Source organism: Monodelphis domestica, chromosome 2 (genome assembly GCF_027887165.1).
Source record: "Monodelphis domestica isolate mMonDom1 chromosome 2, mMonDom1.pri, whole genome shotgun sequence".
In the NCBI taxonomy this organism is placed as follows: domain Eukaryota; kingdom Metazoa; phylum Chordata; class Mammalia; order Didelphimorphia; family Didelphidae; genus Monodelphis; species Monodelphis domestica.
The window spans coordinates 83,614,964-83,632,222 of record NC_077228.1 but is presented as its reverse complement, the minus strand read 5'-3'; the positions used below and the strand labels follow the sequence as shown (position 1 = coordinate 83,632,222).

The 17,259-nt window shown below is 33.2% G+C and overlaps 1 protein-coding gene across 4 annotated transcripts in view; it reads right to left on the bottom strand.

The window, feature by feature from the left end:
* Positions 1–17,259, bottom strand: part of HMCN1 (hemicentin 1) — a 520,282-nt gene that overhangs the window by 110,663 nt on the left and 392,360 nt on the right. For all 4 annotated transcript variants that reach the window (XM_056815653.1, XM_001375804.3, XM_016430009.2 and 1 more), the window contains 5 exons: positions 15,998–16,157; positions 11,682–11,806; positions 11,262–11,445; positions 5,289–5,386; positions 4,148–4,426 (listed from right to left, as the gene is read on the bottom strand). In XM_056815653.1, the coding sequence (XP_056671631.1) occupies positions 4,148–4,426; positions 5,289–5,386; positions 11,262–11,445; positions 11,682–11,806; positions 15,998–16,157 (846 nt within the window). The remainder of the gene's footprint in view (positions 1–4,147; positions 4,427–5,288; positions 5,387–11,261; positions 11,446–11,681; positions 11,807–15,997; positions 16,158–17,259) is intronic.

Genomic DNA, 17,259 nt, shown 5'->3' with positions numbered 1-17,259 from the left:
TCTCTCTTCCATACCTGGGATGGTCTCCTTCCTCATCTCTGCCTACTGGCTTCTCTGGTTTACTTCAAGTTCCAGTTAAAATTCTCCTTTCCCTAGGAAGAATTTTCCAATTCCTCTTAATTCTAGTGTATATTTTCCATTAATTATTTCCTATTTATCCTGCTTATTGCACCCTCCATTTGATTGTGAGCTCCTTGAGGGGAAGGACTGTCTTTTTTCCTTTTTTTTCTCCTAGAATATATCAGAGTGCCCAACACTGTGTAAGCTTTAAATACATTCTTGCTGATTGCTCAAAAACATTTGTTAAATTGAAATTTTAGAAACATCTTTTATAAGATTTCCAGTTCAAGGACCCTGGTTTTTTATGTGCACTCTAGTAATGATCTAATAAAGCACAACTGAATAATTATCAGATATCCAAGGAAAATTATAGTAAATACATTCATCCAGCTCATAATTGCACAAAATTACAGATAGAGTTATGCATAAACTGGGAAAGGAATCTCTGCAGAGGAGACAGCTTGGGTACAAATAAATAAGCTAGAATCCTGCCATTATGGACCAGAGTTATTTAAAGGTTATGTAAGCACCACAATATTCTGTGACCAGGAGCAAAAATGTTGAAGTTATTGGACAAGAAAGGTTAAAGATGGCCAGGAACCTATGAAATTCTGGCCATGAATATAGGGAAGGGTAAAGCCAGTGCTGAGACACAGATAACTCAAGGGTGTTAAAGTATAATATGATGACCTGAGATTCTTCAGTGGGTCCTGAAGAGAAAAATATTCTGACCTCAGACATCCAGGATGACTTGAAGTAAGCTATTTCCCTGAGTGGTAGTACACAGAGGAAGTGGAAGCTAGCAGTAGGAAACCAGGAAATGATGGACAGGGCTAAATCCAAAGACCATGATGTTCAAGAAGGGGCAGAACCAAATAGTCACACAAAATCCCAAATCTGGTATTGAGATAAGAGATATGAATAAGCAGAATATGAAGATAAATACAAAAAGATATGAATAAACAGAATAAAAAGAAAAAGCTATGGATCTAGAAATGTCCAAGAAGCAAACACAGAAGAAGCATGTAACTATATAACAACAACCAGAGCCCCAGAGAGATAAAAAATTACTTTGCCATAAGGACAAAAGTATTTGGAAGTAATGAAGCTAAATATTTTTTTAAATGAAACTATAAGTGAAATAAGTCTTTGAAGGAACCATTTGGAAGGAGAATAAATAGCTTAGAACTGAAGAGAGGAAAACTGATTCCATTAAGGGTAGCTAAGTGGTATAGCTACTAGAATGACAGAACTACAGTCAGGAAGAGCTGAGTTCAACTCCAGCCTCAGATGCTTGCTAATCAAGTCAAATCACTTAAGTTCTATTTAAGTCATTTAAACTCTGCCTGAATTTCCTCATCTGCAAAGTGAAGATAATAATATCACCTATCTTTTAGAATTGGTGTAGGATAAATTAAGATAATATTTGCAAAGTATTTTGCAAACCTTAAAGTATTATATAAATGTCAGCTATTTTAAAGTAGTGGAATTCTTGAAAATTAGAAGGCAATGAAAAGAAATCATTGATTACATGAGACAATAAGAAATATTAAAACAAAATTTAAAAAATTAAATTGGGAAAGTATGAAAAGCACCTACAATAAAAAGAACTAACCTGGAAAAAAATCACGGAATCATAATTTAGAAACCAACAGATTCCAAAAGAGAGACTACAAACCCTAAATATTGAATTTCAAGAATTCATAAATGAAAACCATTCTGGATTATTAGAAAACACAGGGCAAATCCACTGGTAAGCTCCTAAAAATACCAAAAGTAAAAACTTCCAGGAATGTTAGAGCCAAAATCCAGAACTTCCAGATCCAAGAAAAATACTGCAAGCATCCAGAAAGTGTTGAAAAATCAAAATCAATAGTCAAGATCACATAAGGCTTGGAAGCTAATACTTAAAAAGAGGAAATTGATGAATTTAATATTGTAAAAGGAAAAACACAGGTTGTCCCATTTTATCATCACAAAAATCCTGAAAGGTAGGTGCCATTATTATCTTCATTTTACATAAAAAGAAACTCAAGTATAGAGACGTTAAGTGATTTGGCTAGAGGAACACATATAGTATGTGTCTGAGACAGGATTTGAACTCACTTCTTGCTGACTCCAAACCCTCTACATTGTTCCACCTAATAAATACGATGAAAATGATAAAAAGGGATTGATTTGGAGAAACCTGGAAAGACGGATGAAGTAGCAGAAAGCAAGAGGAGCAGAACAAATTGCAAAATATGCACAATAACTGATTATGGAACCAAATAACTGTCTAGTTACAGCATATGTGTAAGATTTGGGATGAGCGAACTATTTATGTTTTCTCAATCTTATTAGTGAATGAATGAACCTTATGTTGCCTTACTCACTAAATTTAACTGGTTTTAAAGTAAGCTTTACATGCATCCAGGTATTCTCACAGAAGACAGAGCCTATAAAAGTATCGTGCCCTCATCCTTGCCATAGTATGTTTGAACACAATTCCTCATTCTCTTTAATAAAAGCCCATTACTGTAAATGAAGTATATTTTCCTTCTCTTGCTGTGTGACTAGTACTCAAGACAATACTGCTATTGACACTAGAGAGGGGGGTGACAATAGACTTTGCAGTGGTTCCATTCATAATCTCTTTGGCTCTCCAGATACAAATTCCTTTCATTGTCTACCACAAATTCCAACAGATTGTAAAATCCTGTAGAAGACTGTCTGTTATGCCTTTATACTTATATCCCCAGTGACTAGTTAAATTTTGGGGATATAGCCGATGCTTTATAAATACTGGTCAATTACATAAATGTTTTTTCCAATTCATTCAGTTATCTCTCAAATATCTATTGTCTGCATAATAGTCATTTTTCATCCACTTGTTTTTTCCCCCAGGTGAGCCAAACTATTTGGAATGATTATGAATTTTATTGAGGAAGATTTGGTCCTGTTCTGTTTTTTATCCTGTACCTGCTTACGTCATGAAGGCTTCTAGTTCTGAACTTGGTTCAGAATTCAGCTGGTCTTTTATGGGTTAAGAAATTCCTCCCTCCTGCTAATAATTCCTCTTTTCTGGCCTCAAGGAGCTATTGCTAGTTTTGGAAACCATTTGAGAAAGAGAGGGAGTAGGACCTGATATCTTTAGCTACTAAGCTATCCATTGAGGATGCCTGGTTTGCTATCCAAAAGTCTGGGCTGCTATCTTGCACCTGGATTCCTACAAGGAGCCCTTTTTAGTTTCATGGGAAAAGAAGGGGGTCACTGCTAGCCCCAATCACTAAACATACAACCAGTCACGCTGCTCCCTGCACCTTAGCTCTGTAACAATCGTTTTTTATTTAATCCCATGATGTCATCTACCCTATTCTGTACTTTGTTCTGTACTCCCTAAAACTCTATTAAAAGGACACTAACTGTACACTGAGGGGCTTTGGGCATGAATGGAGGCAAGCCACTGACCCATTTATTGACAAGTATCATACCCCTGCTAATAAATGCTATCTTGCAGGAGGAGACAGTGGTCACTGGTACCAGATGTTGCAGAGGAATTCAATTTGATTGTCACTACAGGAAAGAAATCATTGGTAACTTTGGAGAGATGCTTTTCACTTAAGTATTGGGGTCAGAAGCCAGAATTTAAGGGGCTAAGAAAAAACTGAGAGGGCAGAAAATGCAAAATAATTGTAGATGATTTCTTAAACTTTTAGATTTCTTTCCTTTATTTAAAATATCTTTACCTTCTGTCTCACTTTACATATTTTTTATTTTACTTTATTTATTTTTACTGTCTTCTGTCTTACCTTATGTCAATACATATGATGTATTGGTTCCAAGGCAGAAGAGCAGTAAGGGTTAGGCAATAGTGATTAAGTAACTTGCCCAGACTCACATAGCTAGAAAGCCTGGATTTGAACTCAGGCCTTCCAGATTCTACTCTTGGTTCTCAGTCCACTGAGTCACCTAGTTGCCCCTAAGTTTTAGCTTTCAAAGATAGAATAGACATAAAATGGCATTAATCCTCTTTCTGATATATAAATTTTCACTCTCTTCCCACAATGTGGATTGACTTTTAATTATTTTACTAACATTAACATACCCAGAACCTTTAGGACAAAATGCTTCTTGACTTCTCCAGCTTCATTGGAGGCTACACAAGTGTATTTTCCAGAATCTTGTGTCTCTGCTTCAACAAACTGAAGGACCATTCCTTGATTATTCATTTTCAGATGGGAGACCAGTTCCAGAGGTTGACCATCTTTAAGCCATGACATTGTGGGAGTTGGGATTCCATCCGTAAAACAAGTCAGCGAGGTGGGACTACCTTTTATAATTGTTATTTCTTCAGTTCCAGCTGCATTATCCATGCTTGGTGGTACTATGTAGGGGAGAAAATCAGATTACATATTACTCTTTCACTGATGGGCTTTGGGGAGGAGGCAGTGGATTAAGAGGCTGCTGGTATTTGTGAAATTCCCTCTTTTCCCACTGGTAGAATATACCCACCAGGGCTTGTGCTTTCCTGGCATTCACCTTAAGAATTCAGTATTAGAGGAGAACCTGAATGTAGGAACCACAATAATAATATAATAAAAAACAATACTGTAATAAAGAGGGATCTAAGTGTAAAATGTAAGCCAACACATTTCCTCTACTTATAAATTCTCAATATTTTTAAGAATGGTGAATATAATATTATAAATGTTTATTTATATATATATGTATGCACACATACATGTCAATATATATATATAGATATATATTCAGCAATTATAATTATAACCTGACCTTGTGAGAAAAAAAGTCTTAACTTTCCTTTGGAATGAGAAAGAATGACCTCATGCCTGGAGAGAAATATAATTATTTGAACTTTATACTTGGAACAATATGAAAATCAAGGTCAAACTAGGGTAAAAAATATCCTTGGCAGAAACAAAGACAAAGGGGCCCCATTGACAAGGTCCCAGACTGTAGGGAAATTTCTATTCCCTATACGTCAGGGACCGCCTGTGTAAATCCTTTCTTGACCTGTGAGTTAATTCATTCCTGACTGCAAAATATGATACTTTAAAAATTAAACACACCAATCAGTGGGGAGAAACAAGGAGGAAATTAAAGATAGACTATGTCCATAGTGTTTTACAATGAAACTGAAATAATAATAAAAATAGAAATATTTGCTGTTTTTAGCAAAGGTTGTCAAGTATGTATAAGGCTTTATATTACAGAAAATGATTTACCAAAAACTTGGAGACTGTAATGTTTATTATCAACCCCAGCTCTGTTAGAGGCCACACAAGTGTATAGTCCAACATCAGACACCTGAGCTCTCACAATTCTAAAAGAAAAAGTACAAAAACAAGTATTAAATTCCTAATATGTCCACAAATCATCATTATTCTACATATTACTAAGAAGAATCAGGAAAAAATAATAAAAGAAGAAATTCCTTTCAAAATTACTAAATGATTCATAAATACAATAACTAAGACATGTAAGACCAATATAACTACAACTATAACATATTCTTTACAGAAAGTAAGATGAATATTTGGAGAGATATTCACTGCCTGTGGCTGGATTGTGCTATAATGATAAAACTGACAATAATACTAACTTAATTTATACATTTATTGCAATGAATGATATTTTTGAATTATCAGACTTCAAACTATACTCTAAAGTAGTAGCCTTAAAAATCATTTAGTATTGGTTAAAAACAGAAAAAGTACATTAGTGAAACAGCCTAGATAAGCTGGAGCAAAAATAATGATAATAGTATTTGGTAAAACTAAGAATCTAATAATAATAAGGGAGGAATCCCTTTTTGACAAAAATTTATACTTGAGGGTGGGGCAGAGCCAAGACAGTAGAGAAGACACAGGAATCCATCTAATATCTAACAAATTGCCCTCCAGAAAATAATGATACAACCCTTCAAAAAATTTTGGAGCAGCATAAGCTATAAAAAAGACAACTTGAACTAATTTTTTTGACCAAAATAACTTCAAAGGCTAATATGTGGGATCTAGTATACCAGGGTGGAGATGGGTTGCAATGCTCTATGGCTGCTACACCAAGGCAAAAGACTTTGGATGCAGCTGAAGCAGCAGCTAAGGCTTCCGGAACTCTCAGCCACAGATGGCAAGGGAGGTCAGACCTCCTCATAAAGAGATTATAGGGGTCTCTTTGCTGGATTTGGGTGTAGGGCTCTTGTATTATCCCTGTGAAGAACATGGGACACAGTTGCAGCAGTGTGAGGAAGAACACCAGTATACCCCAGAACTTGCAGCCACAGGGGAGCAGGGAACCCTCCAGTTTCAACGCATAAGAGTGCTTGGAGAATATTAAATATACCTTAGAAGAGCTGAAAGCAGATAGATCCCTAGTGCCAGGTGTAGAGGCAGATGCAAAAAATCCCTGAAGCTTAAAATAATGCTTCTTCAAAGTTATAGAGCCCAGCTTGTACAATTTTTTTAAATAAAAGAAAAAAAGGCAGGAAAATGAGCAAACAACAGAAAAAGGATATCAACATAAAAAGTTACTTTGGTGACGGGGTAGACGCAAAATCAGAACTGAACAAAGTCAATACTGCTGCCTCCAAACCACCAAGGAAAAATATCAATTTCTCTCAAGTCTCACACCCTCAAATTAGCAGAAGATCTCAAAAAGGATTTTAAAAACCAAATAAGTGAGCTAGAAGAAAAATTGGGAAAAGAAATGAGAGTGATAAAAGAAAATGATGAAGAGCCAACAGCTCGGGAAAGCAGGCACAGAAATCCAAAGAAAAGAACTTAAAAAGCAGAATTGACCAAATGGAAAAAGATATAAAAAATGCACCTGAGCAAAAAAACATCTTTAAAGATAGAATTGACCCTTTAGAAAAAGAGGCATAAAAACTTACTGAGGAAAAGAACTCTTTACAAAGTAGAATTGGTGAAACAGAAAAGGAGGTACAAAAGCAAATCATGCCTTAAAATTAGAATTGGACAAATGGAAGCTAATGACTTCACAAGACATTAAGAAATAAACAAAATGAAAAGAATTTTAAAAAATAGACAAAAATGAATTGTCATGGGAAAAACAACTCACCTGGAAAATAAACCAGAAGAGAGAATTTAAGAATTATTTGAGTATCTGAAAACCATGATCAAAAAAGAGCTCTAACATCATCTTTCAAGATTCAAGATTTCAAGCAAAGCTGCCCTCATAATCCAGAATGAGAGTTTAAAATAGAGAGTGAAAGAATCTATCAAAGACCTGCTGAAAGAGAGTTTAAAAGGAATCTCATATTATTAGGAATATATTTCTAGGAATGTTATAACCAAATTTCAGAAATACCAGGTCATTGAAAAAATATTGCAAGTAACCAAAAAGAAACAATTGAAATATCATGGAGCCACAGTCAGGATAACACAAGACTTAGAAGCTTCTATATTAAAGTACTGGAGGACCTGAAATATGATATTCTGGAGGGCAAAGAAGCTAGGATTTCAATCAAAAAGCACCTACCTGGCAAAAGTGAGCATAATCCTTCACAGAAAAAATAGGTATTCAATGAAATAGGGGACTTGCAAACATTCCTAATGAAAAGACCAGAACTGATTGGAAAATTTGACTCTTAAATACAAGACTCAAAGGAATCCAAAAAAGTAAACAGGAAAGAGAAATTAAAGACATTCAATAAGGTTAAACAGTATATAACCCTGCATGGGAATATAATTCTTATAATGCCAAATGATTTTGTCATTATTAGGACAGTTAAAAGGAGTGTACATAGGCAGATGGAGAAGGTATAAGTTGAATATAATGGGATGATATAAACAACTAAATTAAGGCATGAGAAAGAGGACTGCATTGGTTTGGGGGAAGGGAAAATAGAATGGGGTAAAGTATTACACATAAAAGAGGCATGAAAAAACATTCCCAATGGAGGAGATAATGGTGGAGGTTAAGAGGAGAGCATGTGAACCTTATTCTGATCAGAATTACTCAATGAAGAAGGAACATACACAATCAGTTTGGCATAGAAAGCTATCTTACCCTACAGGAAAATAGGAGGAAAGGTGATAAGAGAAAGTAAGTGAGGATGAAAGAAAAAGGGCAAACTGGGGGAGGTAGAGGTCAGAAATTAAACAGGGGTAAATAGGATGGAAAGTAATATATAGTAATCATAATGATACATTTTTTGCATGTTTCTCTAATAATGGCCTCATTTCTCAAATACATAGGGAAATTAATTGAATATATAAGAATACAAGTCATTTTTCAATTGATAAATGGTCAAAGGATGTGAATAGGCAGTTCTTAAAGTAATTAAAACTCTCCACAGTCAGGCCAAAAATGTTCCAAAATCACTATTATTTATAGGAAATGCAAATTAAAAAAAAAAAACTCTGAGGTATAACATCACAACTATCAGGTTGGCTACTATGACAGAAAAATAAAATGATAAAATTTGGAGGGGATATGTAAAAATAGACTCGAATCCAGGACTTCAATCCCCACAAGCCCTTGCTCCACTTCCCCAAAATGCTTTGTAATCTCACTGAATTCTCATGTGGGCTGAGATTGAGAAGGTATTTAACCTGATTGCAAAGGCTTTTGTGTCTTTTTTTGGACTTCCATTTTGGAGCAGACGTGTCTCTTTCATGATGTGAGGTTATCTTGTCTAGCCCTCTGGCCTAGGCACGTGTTTTTCTTATTCTGTATTTTCTTTAATCCTTAACCTTTAGTAAACCTCTAAAAAATATAATACTCCTTGCAGAGAGAAACTAATTTCTACCTGCCTCAGTCTCCCCTAAATTTTTAACTATTACAGATGTAGGAAAGCTGAGACACAAATGCATTATTGGGTGAGTTTTGAATGGATTGAATAATTCAGGAGAACAATTTGAACTATGCCCAAAGGTTGTAAAATAGAACATACCCTTTGACCCAGAAATACCATTACTAGGTTTGTACCTCAAAGAGATAAAAATACAAAAAGGGGAAGCACATATATATGTATATATATGTGTGTATATATATATATATATATATACACACACACACACAAATATTTAAAGTAGCTCTTTTTAGGGGTGTAAAGATTTAGAAAGTGATATAAATAAAAATTAAGAAAGGCTACCCATTAATTGCAGAATGGCTGAGTATATTATAGTATGTGACTGTAATGGAATACTATTGTGCTATAAGAAATGACAAGCAGGAGGAACTCAGAAAACCCTGGAAAGACTTACATGAACTGAAGCAGAATTCAATAAGCAGAACCAGGAGAAAATTGTACAGTGACAGGAATATTCTACAATGCACAATTGTGCATGACAGTTATTCTCAACAATATAGCAATCCAAAACTATTCTAAAGGGCTCATTATAAAAAATGCCATCTGATTCCAGAGAAAAAGAGTGAAATCTGAAACCAGACCAAAGCAAACTTTTTTTAACTTTCTTAATTTTTTTTTAATTGGAGTTTCCTTCCACAAGAGGATTAATCTGAAAAAATGTTTTACATAATTACACATGTAAAATCAATATGAGATTGCTTCCCAACTCAAAGAGGCTGGGATTGGTGGAGAGGGAAGGAGGGAGACAACTTGAGACTCAATATTCTTTGAAAAATGTTAAAAACTGTTTATAAATGTAATTGGGGAAAAATTAGATTAATGAAAATTATATGCTGAGTAAAAAATTGCTGTGTAAATTAGAAAGTTTGGCAGAAAAACATTTAGAACAATATCTCATGCCATGTTCCACAATAATCTCAAAAGGACTATATAACCTGAATATAAAATGTTTTACTTTACAAAAATTAGAAGAGAATAGCGAGGAAATACTTTTTGTAAATACAAATTTAAGGAGAGATTATGGAGGTAATTTTTAGCAAAGTAATAATATGGTGAATCATAAAAGACAAAATATTTATTTTTGTATAAATAATATTTAAATTAGCTTTTCCACAAATAAAGATAGGAGACACCGTTAATAAAGAGGAAGAAATTATATTAAAGAGAAAAAGTATTTACTATTAACATATCAGTGGGAAAAGTAAAATATCCAAGGCATATAGTAAAATCACATAATGGTATAAAATATCAATCAATCCCTAATAGATAATTGGTCAAATTGATATAAACAAAAAAGTTTTCAAAAGATGAACCACTAACTACAAATGACCATATGAAAATATGTTAAAAATCACTAAAGTAAGAAAAATATAAATTAAAGCCACTCAATTTTTATATGACTCAAGTTAGAAATGATGACAAAGAAGTTGGAAAAGTAAAAATTGGAAGAGTTAGGAAGACCAGGCACATTATTATACAATTAAGGAGCTATGGATTGGTCCAATTATTATGTATAATGAACACATATATGTTGTTTTTCATTTAGTAACTATATGACTAAAATCAATGTAAAATGTCTGCACTAATGTACATGTAGTAATATTATGATATTAAAATAGGATTGAATATATATTTCTATAATTATTTTTAAATAATAATGTTTTAAGATAGGAAAATAATGGTCTGTGTAGGAATAGATGAACTAAAATTGGTTAGATGAATCTCCAGCCAATTAAAAAACATTACGAAAGTCACTGTTAGAGGGACAACAAAAAGGCAAAGAAACTAATACCTTTGCATGTGGAATTATGAATTGATTTAAATATTCTATTAAACAATTTGGAACTTCATTTTGTAAAAAAGCAACTAAATTTTTTGAACCTGATTTTTTTCTTTTTGAACCTGATATACCTCAGGAACAATGATTTCATATATAGAGAAAACATTTGGATAATCACGTGATGATTAATATGAACTGATGCAAAGTGAAACAGAATGAGAAAAACAATATATGCACCAAATACACTAATGTGAACTATGACAACAATAAAATGAAATTGGACTTGCAACTCAGAGAAAAATAAAAAAAAAAATACCTATTTACCTTCATTGTACGAATGTAGCTCTAAGGGCATGTATATTAAACTGTGGTTGATGCTCAGTTTTATTGAATTTTCTTACTTATTTTATTTTAATTTGACCTTTAAGGATATTGCTTGGCAATGAAATGGGGAAAAGGTAAATTTCAGAGTAAAAATAATGTAAAAACAAACCATCAATAAAAAAAATAAAAACTTGATTAGATGAAGGAATGATCCATAAAATACAACCACTATTAAAAAAATATAATCCTTAAAAAGCTGACCTGATCACCTGCCCTGCAGACAGCAATCGAATTTGGGATGATATAGGCAGAGGGAGTCCATTCTTTAGCCAGTTTATTTGCGGTGGTGGAATTCCAGTGGCTGTACATTCAATGTTTATCGAAGTATCCAATAAAGCCATTAACTTCTCTGTTTCTTCCTTATTACCCACAATTGAAGGTGAAACTACATTTTGCAGCAATAGAATAAGAAAAGAATGAAAATGACTAGTTCAAAACTATCCCTAATTACAATGACTCACCCTTCCGTTTTGCATCCCAAATGGTAGCAGTGTGTGCATTTTGACCAGAGAGAATTTTTCCCAGAAAACCAGCTATCAGATACTAATTTCTCTTGATGTATTCCTAAGGTAATAAAACTGTAACATGTGGGAACTGAATATGTCCCAATTTAAAACTCACCATAGACATTCAAGTTAAAAATTCGGTCTTCTTCTCCTGCAGGATTAGTAGCTACACAAGTGTATTTCCCCATGTCAGATGTGAGAGCTCCGAAAATGTTTAGCGTGCTGCCATCTGGAGTCACTCTATGGAAAAGGTCATAGGTAGAATGTACTGAGCTGATTTATGTGGTCCTATGATCTGGAAAACTAACTCTTCTTGTAGTTCTAAAAGGCAATTATTGTGTTTTTGAAATCCCTTCCCACTATAAATCAATCATTTCCTCTCTGATACCATATGCCAAGTTGTTCTTAATTTCTCTTCTTCTGGAAGTCCTAAAAGGATGTGTGGTGCAGTGATAGAAAATGCTGTTTTTGAAGAGGAATTGGTTTAGAATACCAGCTCTGTTAGTATCTGAATGATCTTAGACAAGTCACACAATCTATTTCCTTGACTGTAAAAATAGGGCATTATACTAGATGAACTCTAACATTCTTACTACTTCTAAATCTTTGATCCAACTAGAGGGAGGCATATTTCTTCAAAACTGATGTGAATTCTACACACACAACAAAAAATCTGAAGTCTCCATCAATAGTCTCTCTATTGTTAACTTGGAAGGAACAGTAAGTGAACCAAATTTGATTGACAGCTAACTCAAAATCAAAGTTAATTTTTTTTACACACTCCAGAATCCTGCTTGTATACCTTAATGCAATCTTTGAAATAAATGAAAAATGTGTAATAGCTTTGTAGTTAAAATTTATGGATATGTTTCAACAAAGAAAAATCCAAGAAACTGAATATTAAATTTAGGCTTGGAAGAATATTTTTAACACCATATAATCCACACAGCTCATCCAAGTGAGAAAAGAATTCTGCAGAACACTAAAATTAATAAACAAAATCAATGAACTGTTAAAGCATTTTAGTGAAGTATATTCTATAATTTAGTAATTCATATGCTATGAAAGTTATTCTTGAATATAAATATTAAAGCAATTTCACCAAGCAAAACTGCCTGTATTTATGTTTGGTGAAGTATTAAAATAAATATAATTTTGACTGTAGTGACTTCAGATTGCTTCTCTCAACCCCTAATGATTTGTTGCTATTCCTAGTTCAAAGTTAACTGAATAGGATGTATTCCTTCAATAAAATAAAAGATTAGTTAGAATTCTAATATTATTGTCATATTACAAATGCAGGGATTACTCTTATGCCAATGGTTTCATTATTATTTCCATTACTATTATTATTAACAACAGTGAACAAAGCCCTTAAATATAGTTTATCTAATCTGCATGTTGTTTTGCAAAATAAAATGCCTGACTATTGGCAGTCAAAGTGAGGTGAAATGAAACAGAATGGTTATTACCTGAAAATGAATGACTGATTTACATAATTGATTCAAATGCTCCATTTCACTTTACTCTGCAAACTTGCACATAGATTAGAATATAAGATATGTTATTGCATGTAGAATGCTAAAAAAATTGAAGGAGTTAGAATAAAGAAGGTGATAGCATACTCCATGTAAGCATGGATCATCTATATCATATATTTTTTTGCATTTCCTCAAGAAATACTTGTTAATTGTTGGGTGGGCAGGAGCTGCCCTGCAAGTCTCTGGAACCTTGATTTCAGGAAAATCTTAAATGTATTATGTCCTCTTTCCCAGCCACTTCCTCTATACCCCCTTTGCCATCCATCATGCCACTCTTTCTCCCACTTTCCTCCAATTCTTGCCCATGAACAAACCAACTCTGCCACTGTTTCTGGACAGGGTACATCAACCCTAACTCTGATGGCCCCATTCACCATCTAAAGTGCTTCCCTGACCAATAATGTGTTCTTTGTCCCCTATTTGAATGTAAACTCCTTGAGATAGCATACTGTCTTTGCTCTCCTACTTGAATTTTAAATACTTAACACAATTCTTGGCATGTAGTAAACACTTAATAAACTCAACATGTCCAAAAAAGAATGACTTTATTCTATTCAAACACTATCCTTTCCCCAAATTTCCTGTTATTGTTTAGCCTACCATCACTCTTCCAATCAATCAGGTTTGCAATATTGTCATCCTCAACTTTTCACTTGTATTTATTTCACATCCAATCTCTTATCAAATCTTGTCTCTACTTTAACAATATCTCTCCAACATATGCCCTTCTTTCCTCACTGATACAGGGTTTTTTAACCTTTCACCTATACTCCTTCAATAATCTTCTAATTGATCTCACTTCCCCAAGGTCTCTCCCCTCTCCAAACCATACCCAACTCAGTTGACAAAAAGATTTTCCCAGGGAAGATATTTGACCCTATTGCTCCAATAATCTTCAGTACCAAATATAAAATACCTTGGCATTTAAATCGCTTCATAACCTGGTCCCTTTCTACACTTTATCTTGGAATATCTAACATCTTACTTTCTTCCAGATACTCTATGCTTCAATTTTGTGCCCTTCTTCCAAATGTTGGCTTTTTAATCAACTGTCCCCCATGTCTGGAATTCTCTCCCACCTCTCTTCCAACTCCTAGATGCACTGGTCCTACCTCAACTCAATTACCACCTTTTTAGGAGGATTTCACAAGTTCTCTCCCCAACTTCTCAATTCTTCCTGTACTTCTGAGATTCCTTTTTGTTTACAACATAGATATGTTGTTATATATATATATATATATATATATGTAGTAATATATGTTACACATAGCTATGTGTATGTATACATATTAATATATTATATATAGCTATGTATTTATATATGTATCTATAATGTGTGCATATATATATATATCTACATAGTTATTTGTGTTGCCTTCCCCATTCTAATGAGAGTTCCTAGAAAGCAAACATGTTTTTTAAAATTTTCTTTATGTCCTCCATGCTTAGAACACTGTTTAGCATACAGTAAATACTTAATAAATGCTTGTTCATTAACTATAACTTCCTTGAATTTTATTATTCAAAATATTTCAGTTAAAAATTAAAGGGGGGAAACAATCTTTAAATGATACACTTTACTAAAGTAAAATATTTGTTCCTTTTAAGTTTATTAAATTAAGTCAAGAACATACCTCATGGTTTATTATTAGAAGTATTTTGAGAAATTTCTATTTCACTTTTGTCTATGATACTATCTTGTGATGTAACCTGGTGACAGTATTAGAATTAAATTCCAATGTATTATTTTAAGGAATATTTTAGTGTATTTGTTCATCTGTACTGACTGTTAAGAGATGGCAAGTATGATTGGTTTAGGGTCCTAGATTATTTGTAAGAAGAGAAATGGCAAAACCATAATTCACTGCAAACAAACAAATGAGAAAGAATGAATTCTTTTATGACATATACTAGACTCTTTCCAATCAGTAAATTAAAAAAAAAAGACAAACCAAGTTAATTGCTTTTTATAAAAAGGAAATGGGCTATTCATATTTTTGTTTACCACACTAATAGAACCTTCTGGTACCAAAGTTGACTTTTGATGTGATTCAATTTTACTAAATTATATTTCTTGAAATTAATCTTTTATCTTGTGAAAAAAAACTGAATTTAAAGACCAACAGGTAAAATTATTATGGAGACAAGCTATCATTTTTATTGATGTGCTAGAAGCTATAATGTTCTTCCACCTTCTGATATAGTTCAACAGAAACCAGTAAAATCACTTTTCAAACAAATTTTAAAATAATTACATATGGTAATATTACTATTATGTAAAACTATAAGGAGTTAAAACAGAAGATATAAGCACAAAACAAACAAAATAAAATTGCAATTATAATAATAGTAGTTAACATTTATTTGTAGTGATCTAATACAATATTGTGGAAATAGTAAAATCTTCATTTTAAAGATGTGAAATCTGAAATCAGAGATTAATTGATTTATCCTGATCTACTAAGTAATGGAGCCAAGACTTAAACACAAGTATAGTGATCTTTCCATTACCTCTCTTTTAAAAGACTCTCTTACCTTCTGTTTTACAATGACTATTGTGAATTGGTTCCAAGGCAGAAGAGCAATAAGGGCTAGGCAATTGGTATTAAGTGACTTGCCTACAGTCACACAGTTAGGAAGTGTCTGAGGCCAGATTAAAACTCCTGTCTCTAATCTTCTCATATTTCTATGTCTTTTCACATTTTTAAAGAGATGAATCCAACACTTAGGCTTTCTGAAGTAATAGAAAATGGGGCAGTCAGATGGGCTACTAGCTCACAATTCAGTGACCCATCTAAGCTGCCCTCTTTTCCATTACTTTTTAATATACAATTTTGAAAAATATAATTTGCATAGTAAGTTAAATTCCAAAGTTCTCACTTAAACATACCGTATTCTTTCTATTTCACCACTTCTTAAAGGTTTTCCATCTTTCAGCCATTGAATAACAGGCCTGGGAGTTCCATTGGCATTACAGATGAGATGAACATTTTCTCCCAGAAGGACACTGACTTCACTTGGCATTTCAGAGCCGATGAGACTTGGAGGAACTTTGAAGAAATAATCATAACTTTTATCACTTAAAACGACTACCTCCAAAGTATGAAACAGCTTGAGCCAGGGACAGCTATACAGCATATCTTTTGTACTTTTCATGAAGATCAACACATCACAATTCTTATTAACATTCTCATTTGAAAATGTTTTTATTTTACATGTTGGTTGATATTTAGTTCCCAAAATATGCTACTTCAATGGATATATATTTTTTCCATTTGTATCCCAAGGGCCTAGAACATAGTTACTTAGTAAATATTTTTTAAATTAAATTGAATGTTTGAAGCCTTATTAGAGGCCTTCTCATATTTTAAGGATATAAATTCAACACTCAGGCTTTCCATATATTCACCATTGCTCTTTTTATATTATGTCCCACATCCTTTTCTGGTCATAAAAATTATGGACACCAGTTCTTATGCTACATCTTGTGCACAAACTGACATTGGTAATGTAATTTACTTATACCAATCATAGATCCAGTAGTATTCCATAATTCACCTCTCTATAGGAGTACTGGAAATATATTAATTTGTTTTTATACTAATGAACTCTGGTATCAGGGAATAGTTTGGTACCATTTAAGGCACAGTAAAATTTTACAAAATTAATCCAACCTAATCCTTTTTCCTTCACAAGGCTGGGTGCAATTCATTAATAATCTAGAGCCCCTCTCCATGATATGTAAATTTCTGCAGAAGTAATATAAATGTATTCCCGACAAATAGAATATTAGCTTCATGAGAGCAGCAAATATTTTGTTTTTGACTTTTTAACTAGTCCTTTTCACAGTACCTTCCACACAGTAGGGGTTTAGTGGTTGTTGAAATTAATTAAATATATGTGATGTACTAATAAGCTAATCCAATAGTTTATGTATCCATAAGCATTTGATCAATATGTGTTATTATCCTTTATTTTTTCCTATGTGTATTTCTAGGATGATTTTATTTGAGTGATCATGGAGCTTACTGTAATATTGTAATATTCCAAGGGTTGATGCAATCAGCATGTCATCTGCAAACAGCAACATCTGCATTACCTCATTACTTTATAGAGATACCTCTTCCATTTCACCTAGTAAGTATTTAAACA